This window comes from Eucyclogobius newberryi, unplaced genomic scaffold, assembly GCF_026437365.1.
Source record: "Eucyclogobius newberryi isolate DKJ021-1_F unplaced genomic scaffold, fEucNew1.0.hap1 SCAF_5, whole genome shotgun sequence".
Classification (NCBI taxonomy): Eukaryota; Metazoa; Chordata; class Actinopteri; order Gobiiformes; family Gobiidae; genus Eucyclogobius; species Eucyclogobius newberryi.
Genome location: NW_027316167.1, coordinates 9930485 through 9939039, shown reverse-complemented (window position 1 = coordinate 9939039; position 8555 = coordinate 9930485). Strand labels below are relative to the sequence as shown.

Sequence of the window (8555 nt, the reverse complement as noted above, 5' to 3'; positions counted from 1 at the left end):
ATTTTACATCTTTATATTTAATCATCACAGACATTATTGCTCTATGGAAAGTTGTTCTTTAAGACATGTCATTTATAGCATTCTTTCATCAACTAGATTAATAATTAAACATGTCACCGACTTCTTTTTTAGGTTACAAAAAAGCTTTGTCAGTCGACTCATTAAAAAAATTCAACCATTTTTTTTAGTCAAGTTAGAACCTTTCAGTTTATCTAAGAGCTATAGTTGAAATGTAAAAGGATCAACAAAATGTACAATTGTGACTGATGTGATTAAGACTTCTTTACTGGAGGCACGATGCCTTGTGAACTCAGTGTTGTTTCGGTGCTTGTTCTTGAGGTTTTATTTGTCTTTAACACGGCCATCACAAACCACACGAGGATGAACAAACCTGAAAACAAAGCACAGAGTCACAAGGAAATGACCATGCAAATTATACAAATATCAGTGACAAAACAGCAGGTATAAAAAGGTAACACAGATGCAGTTACACAATGAAGCTTTTGCAGGAACAAACAGGCCATTATGATCTCATTTGAATTGAAGGGGAAGTTTTTGAATGAATATCCATGACACACCTTGTAGAGGATTCAGGATGGAAAAGGCGTAGAGTCCAACAATGGTGAGTTTGCCGAAAGAGAAAAAGATCAGGCCCCAGGTGGTACCAAGCAAAGTCATGACCCCCAACAGGGTGCAGATGTCCTTCTTAGTTCGGTCACAATCATTCGGCCCAAACTAACAACAAATTAAAAGGATAATGAATGTACCTTCGGCTTTATTCTTAAAAAATGTCAATATATTTGTTCTCACCTGATTGCTCTTGCTCTTGCGCATTCTCAACATATTTCTGACAGTCACCGTTAACAGGCTCAAGTTGAAGAGGAACACCAGACCAAACAGCCCCATTACAGTCACTACTTTAACCACGTCATCACGAATGAAGCAACTGAAATATAGTCATTATAATAATAAAGTACGCAGGCTTATTCATTTTACTGAAAAGTTGCAAGAACTACAAAAGTACTGTATGTGAACAATTTTGTCATTTTAAAATACAACTTTGCAAATGGTGTATTTATCCGTGTTGTACATATATTATACATTATACATCATAGTTTTACACCAATTGAATAATCATTTGTGGAGAAAACATTGAAAAAGCTTTAGAAAATGACAGGAAGTGACATCACACTGAGGACACTCATTCCAGTCAAAGTTCATGGATTTAGCAGGGAGGTGTCGAGAGCTAGATCTCAGTATAATACGCGTCTGAAGCAGCAGTTCTACAACAACAACCAAACTCTGTGTGAAGTGGGCTCCGGCTTCTTACCAACTACAAGCCCAGAGCCCTTCCGCAGACGACTGAAAACTGGCTCAGCAACTCAACTCCTTTTACTGTAGATTTGACAACCCCTCCCCCACTGTGGCCACCTCTGCCAAACCAACCCGGTCCACCTACCTCCCCCACCACTCTCACAGAACAGGTACCGGATGTGAGCAGACTATTTCGGAAATCCAACCCCCGAAAAGATGCTGGACCAGACGGCGTCACCCCGGCCACCTTAAGACACTGCGCAGGTGAGCTGGCCCCCGTCTTCACTGGCATTTTTAACACCTCCCTGGAGTCATGCCATGTTCCAGCCTGCTTCAAGTCGTCCTTCATTGTCCCTGTCCCCAAGAAGCCACAGATCACTTGACTCAATGACTAAAGACTTGTGGTGCTGACGTCTGTAGTCACAAAGTCAGCTGTCAGCTGACTCCACCTGCAGGTGGATCGTGTGGTACCCTGGAGCCACAGCCAGGGTCAGAGACTACAGTGCATTTTGCGCTCTGCTGAGAAGGTGCTCAGCTGCAGGCTTCCATCTCTGCAGGACCTGTACGTCTCCAGGACTCTGGGACGAACAGGTCGGATCACAGCCGACCCTTCTCACCCTGGACACGGACTATTCGAGCCACTCCCCTCAGACAGGAGGCCGCTCCCCTCAGGCAGGAGGCCACTCCCCTCAGGCAGGAGGCCGCTCCCATCAGGCAGGAGGCCGCTCCCCTCAGGCAGGAGGCCGCTCCCCTCAGGCAGGAGGCCACTCCCCTCAGGCAGGAGGCTGCTCCCCTCAGGCAGGAGGCCGCTCCCCTCAGGCAGGAGGCCACTCCCCTCAGGCAGGAGGCCGCTCCCCTCAGGCAGGAGGCCCCTCCCCTCAGGCTGGAGGTTACGATCTATCTGGACCAGAACCTCCCGCCACAAAAACAGTTTCTTTCCCTCTGCCGTTGGACTCATGAACACTTCTAAACACTGTCACTTTAACCATAATTTAATCACTCACTGCACTGTTCACTTTCTGCACCACATTATGTAAATTCAATTGTAGAAAAAAGCTTCAGTTGTAGTCATCTGGACTCAGTTTGAAAAAGTAGACGTTTCGACTCTCATCCAAGAGTCATTGTCAATAACAGAATTTAGGTCGAGAACTCCGATATTAATACTGTTCTGTGGTAAGACCCGCCCATTGGGAGGAGCCTTCCTGAAGTAGAAAGAGTTGTTGGTTTCAACAGAAACTCCCCCCTTGTATCTACCGAGCTAGCCTATTCAGAATCTTAATGGGCTCTTAAAACCTCTTTGTCTTAGTGAGACCCTGGCTCAACCACCCTGAGTACCTGATTAGCATTTGAATGCCCTGGTCCTTTACCTTTCCAGGGGTTCAGTAACCCATTATAGATAACAGGAAGATTAAACCTAAGCCCTCCATTTCTGTTTAAAGAAGGTCTTTCTTTTTTAACAAAAATAGCTTCCTTGACTCCTCTTTCAAACCATCTTTTCTCCCTGCTTAAAACCTTCACCTCACCGTCTTCAAACGAGTGATTAGAGGCTTCAAGATGGAGATGCACGGCACTCTGTGGACCTGAACTAGTATTTCTTCTGTGCTGATAAAGCCTCTTGTGTAGAGGCTGTTTCGTCTCACCTATGTAACGTTCTTTACAGCTTTCTTCACTGCATTGGATCGAATAAACTACATTGCTCTGTTTTTGAGTCGGCAATTTGTCCTTTGGGTGAACCAGTTTTTGTCTTAAAGTGTTGCCTGGTTTAAAATAAACAGGGACTTCGTGTTGTCTAAAAAATCTCTGCAGTTTTTCCGACAGGCCAGACACATAAGGGATAGAAACACCCTTCCTTCTCTGTTCAGTTTCCCTTTTGTCCTGCTTCTTGGTTCTCTTCACTCTGTTGAGAGCCCAAGCGGGGTAACCACAGGCTGAGAGGGCATTTCGGACATGTTTTTCCTCTTTCTTCTTGCCCTCTGAGCTGGTGGGCACACCTTGAGCTCTGTGTTGTAAGGTTCTGATCACCCCCAGCTTGTGCTGTAGTGTGCTGGGGGTGATCAGAACCTCTGGTTACCCCGCTTGGGCTCTCAACAGAGTGAAGAGAACCAAGAAGCAGGACAAAAGGGAAACTGAACAGAGAAGGAAGGGTGTTTCTATCCCTTATGTGTCTGGCCTGTCGGAAAAACTGCAGAGAATTTTTAGACAACACGAAGTCCCTGTTTATTTTAAACCAGGCAACACTTTAAGACAAAAACTGGTTCACCCAAAGGACAAATTGCCGACTCAAAAACAGAGCAATGTAGTTTATTCGATCCAATGCAGTGAAGAAAGCTGTAAAGAACGTTACATAGGTGAGACGAAACAGCCTCTACACAAGAGGCTTTATCAGCACAGAAGAAATACTAGTTCAGGACCACAGAGTGCCGTGCATCTCCATCTTGAAGCCTCTAATCACTCGTTTGAAGACGGTGAGGTGAAGGTTTTAAGCAGGGAGAAAAGATGGTTTGAAAGAGGAGTCAAGGAAGCTATTTTTGTTAAAAAAGAAAGACCTTCTTTAAACAGAAATGGAGGGCTTAGGTTTAATCTTCCTGTTATCTATAATGGGTTACTGAACCCCTGGAAAGGTAAAGGACCAGGGCATTCAAATGCTAATCAGGTACTCAAGGTGGTTGAGCCAGGGTCTCACTAAGACAAAGAGGTTTTAACAGCCCATTAAGATTCTGAATAGGCTAGCTCGGTAGATACAAGGGGGGAGTTTCTGTTGAAACCAACAACTCTTTCTACTTCAGGAAGGCTCCTCCCAATGGGCGGGTCTTACCACAGAACAGTATTAATATCGGAGTTCTCGACCTAAATTCTGTTATTGACAATGACTCTTGGATGAGAGTCGAAACGTCTATTTTTTCTAACTGAGTCCAGATGACTACAACTGAAGCTTTTTCTACTATGGAACACGCCTGGACGAATGAGGGATTACACCGACGTAAATTCAATTGTAAATTTTGTGAACATAGTTGGCCTATTTTTATTTTTTATCTTATAGCCTATTTTTTATTTTATCCTTTAGCAGATTAAAATTGTTTTTAATTTTTTGACTTTATATAGGTTGTTTTATCATTGTTCATTGTTTTATGTTGCACCAAATCAAGTTCCTATGTTTGTGCATTCTGTATATTGACAATGGAAATAAAGCTTTCAGATTCTGATGCATAATTTACACAAATAAACAACTATTAGGACCTTTAAACATTAATTAAACATAATAAAGTCGCTCTCATATATTTTCATTTGTCAAATAAAAAATTGTGACTAGATGAGTTTTGGCCCAGTGTTTGCTGGGTAATTTCCTAGTTTGATGTCATCAATTACAAACAAGAAGTGAAATTATAAACTGTGCTAAAAAAAAAAAAAAGTGCTATTCTGTGATAACATTTTTATAATTTTTAGCAAATTTCAAAATATATTTATCTTAACTGCATTTTAATTCAATGAGTCGTCCAACCTGTCAGAGGCACTTTAAATCCCAGTATTACAAAAGTCAGATATCACTTACATCGCAGTGGAATTAGTCTGGTCCATAGACACAGAGCCGTACACGTCTCTGTTTACGATGGCCACGATTGACACGATCACCACAGGAACGCCTATGGATAAAGATGTCTGAGTGTATGCATTCATTTGATTTACACTGTTTAAAATGATGTAAATTGCACATTTATTCATGCATGTTTGAGTAATCTTGTTTTGTGGGGCGTTTGTGGCTTGAGTGCTCCGACTGTCCCCGCCCACTAGACAACCAACAAACAACAACCTCCAAGTCTTACATTTGGTAAATATACAAGGTAAATATGTCACATTAAACGATACATTTTAAAAAGGCATAAATTCATATCCACTGGTCGCTATGGTGAAATGAAACTATGAAGGCTTCTCAGTTTGGGAAATTTTGAACAAGAAGTCAATAAACCTGTTTCTATTATTACGCACATTTATTTAATTATTGCACTCAACGAATGAATAAAAATCCAGATAATGATCTACGTGTGTGTTTTTCTCTCTATTTTGTAATAACCAATGAATATGGTTTTATTCCTATTCTCAGTACATAAGTAGAGAAAATGGACTCATGTTTCTAATCTTACCCCATCCCACGATGCTGACTTTGAGCAGGTAATGCTTGACATAGATGTTGAACACTTTGACCAGGAGAAGATAGAGATGGAATCCTTCTACGGCCATCCAGCAGAAGGAGGTGAGCAGAGAGAAGTGCAGAGCAATGGCCAGGTAGAAGCAGAACCACGGGGAAGGCCAAGAGAAGCTCCAGATTCCCATGGCTGTATTTGGGAGGAAGTGCAGGTTGAGCAGGAGCAGTGCAATGGCAAGGTTCACGTGGATCGTCATGGAGACGTCTGCTCTGATGTTTCTGTGAAGCGGAGCAGTGAAAGAAAAGAGCACATGTGACAGTAAAGATCACTGTACTATACCCAATGTTGGGAAGAAGCTGCTGCGTAGAGTAACTCCAGTACAGTTACCCTTTACTTTGATAGTATTCAGAATAAAGTAACTTATGTGTCACAATATAAAGTACAAGGTGGGATTTGATTTATGATGCTTTGACCCGCGTTAGCATGAAAACACAGCTCCTGCTTCTGTGCATGAGGGTTTTTCAGCCTCTAAATAGTTATGATTAAATGCATAACAAATAAAGTAACAAACATAATGCTTTTTTAATCTTATGTTGCATTTTTACACCTACTGTGAGAGCATCCAAGTACTCGGGATACAGTACTCTGATTGGCAGTGTTGTGCCTGAACATGTTCAACGAAAGTATATGAACGCCTTCATAATTTCGGTGAACGTGAACTGAACGAACGGTATTACTGCCAACGAACGATAATATGAACGCGTTCTTTCTGGTGTCTTTGATTTCTAGAGACTTCCAGGCGAAAAAAACACCGTTAAGTTGCCCAAAAAGAGCCCATGTCTGGCAAGTGTGAGAGCTCCGAAGTTGTAGAGGCGATAGATCGCGGAGAGAGATTTCGCGTGTCGCACCGCGCTGTGCATGCACATCCAAACAAAAAGCAGCATTGACGTGACCGCAACGTGTAGTTAACAGAGCAGCAACGATTCGCCCTGCAACGACCATTTACGTGATTTTATGATAAGGTCGGTGAGGATGGGAACAATCTAACATTTCTGTGCAAACTTTGCCCAGCAAGTTTTCCCTCATGTTTTTGAGAATATACTGTGGGGCTGAAAGCTGCTACTGCTGCTCGTGTGGTGCTGAATGGACAGCAACAAATGAGGGAAGACTGTCCCTTTAATTTGAATGTAAATCCTGGGGAAGGATTCAAAATTGGATATGAAGATGAAATTTGACACATAGTTTCAGCATTAAACTAATAAAATAATTGCTGCCTGTGGTTGTATATGGGCTGTGGAAATAATTTAGAAAAATTATTGCATAATATTGGAAAAAAAGAACTAAACTAGTTCATTTTTTGGAGCTGTGAACTTAGTTCAAAATTTTGAATTATGAACTATGAACTGAACTAGTTCATTTTAAAATGTATGAACTATGAACTGAACTAGTTCATGTAGAAAGTGAACTTTCCCAACACTGCTGATTGGACCATGTAACAGAATATATTACAAAACACAGGTATTCCGTCATAAAATATAATTTAACAGTATTCATTGCATCATAGGCCAAACCTGTTTGTGATGAAGAGCACAACAGCAACAACGAGGGCACAAAAGGAAATGCTGCAGCCGATAAATGTGATGTAAGTCAGATTTTCTTGATCTTCTGGTGAGACTTGAGTGGTTTCCTTATTGGATATCTGACAGGAAATTAACATATATTTATGTTTAAATAAGTTTGATATCAATATTAAACTAAAGATTACTTATTGCTCAAAAATAATATATCATACCATTAGCACAGCAAAAAAGGTGAGATGGTCACAGGAGCAGACCACATGACTTTGCCCAGGCTCCCACAGGGTCAAACAGCCATCAGTGTCTAACGCTGGTCAAATGGACATTTAAATGAGTCGGTCAGTAAACATAGAACAATGTACAGAAGGTTATGAAGGTAAAGTTGTACAATGTATATGTGATATATGTTTCTAAATTAGGGCACTAACTTTGAGTTGAGTCATTCAGAAACACACACTGGGGACTGTGGGTTTTCTGAAAAGACAATGTTGATATTTCAATAACAAAAATACATAATTTAATATATGATGTGTATTTATTATACCATTGAGTCTGAGGTGACAGTCATGCTGATGTTGACTCTTTCTTGTAGCCCGGATACGTTGCACCCCATTACACCCAAGCCCACCAGTCTATTATTGCTCAGGTAGACTTCACTTGAGTTCAACAACACACTCTGAGAAGTAAAGAAGTCTGAGTAGTTACGACGTTCAAGATAAAATATACATAAACATGACTTACTGCAGCTTTCTGAGGTAAAGAAACCACAATGAAAGCCAATTGGTGGAATCTATTAACAGGCAGTTCCTTTGGTAATTGAACAGTTACAATAGTATTTGGAATCCACTCTGTTGATACCTACATGAGACAGAAAAGTTGTATTTAATTACTGTGTTACTGTGTTGCATGACCCCAAAGGACTTGTTTTGCAAAATAAAGCTTACCTGGCTCTCACTGGCAAACAAACTTAAACCTGTAAAAGGTTGTAGTGCGAACAGGGGTATTCGGTAAAGATAAGCAACCATGTCGCCCACAACGTACTGCTCGGGTTCTGTTATATATGTCGTTACAAATCCTGTCTCAAAGTCTTGCAACGCACTGTGTAAAATAACAACAATAGTCAAATACATTTGTCTTACTCGACAACATAATATTCTGTATTAAGATTGTGGAACTGGAATGTTACCAAAAGTCTGCTGACATACCTTATTCTGCCATCTTCCAAATCCTGGCTAATCTCCCCCATGCAGTCTAGGGGATCTGAAACATTTTAGAGACAGATTTAACTTTTTATTTCGAGCTATTCTCAAATTAAATTTGTACATTAGGAAGACGTTGGTAAAAGTTTATAATAATGGTCCATGAACAAATCATAAATTCATCATTATTCATGATGATACTCCATTATTAACTAATCAAGATGCCCAAAAAAGATTTTTGGTCTTCTTTTTATAATGCGCACACTTTAAGTACATATGACAGGTTAGTCTACGCATTTCACTGAAATATTTAATATTTGACT

General features: G+C 40.7%; 1 protein-coding gene across 1 annotated transcript; it reads right to left on the bottom strand.

Moving 5' to 3' along the window:
* Positions 1–250: 250 nt before the first annotated feature.
* LOC140380700 (adhesion G-protein coupled receptor G5-like) lies at positions 251–8279 on the bottom strand. The gene is made up of 12 exons (XM_072464616.1): positions 8239–8279; positions 7978–8131; positions 7775–7891; positions 7578–7709; positions 7462–7507; positions 7249–7343; positions 7028–7155; positions 5454–5734; positions 4865–4955; positions 811–946; positions 579–735; positions 251–391 (listed from the first exon to the last, which is right to left on the bottom strand). The coding sequence occupies exons 1-12, from the start codon at positions 8277–8279 to the stop codon at positions 273–275; spliced, it is 1497 nt and encodes a 498-aa protein (XP_072320717.1). The 3' UTR covers positions 251–272.
* Between the last annotated feature and the right edge of the window lie 276 nt (positions 8280–8555).

Bases quoted from the DNA above. Each gene is read 5' to 3' on its own strand.
- LOC140380700 (XM_072464616.1), bottom strand. From the start codon at position 8,279: ATGGGGGAGATTAGCCAGGATTTGGAAGATGGCAGAATAAG. The intron at 7,344-7,461 runs GTTAGTGCCCTA...CCATTTGACCAG, and splicing joins TCTGAATGACTCAACTCAAA to CGTTAGACACTGATGGCTGT. The intron at 4,956-5,453 runs GTAAGATTAGAA...CTTTATCCATAG, and splicing joins AGTCAGCATCGTGGGATGGG to GCGTTCCTGTGGTGATCGTG.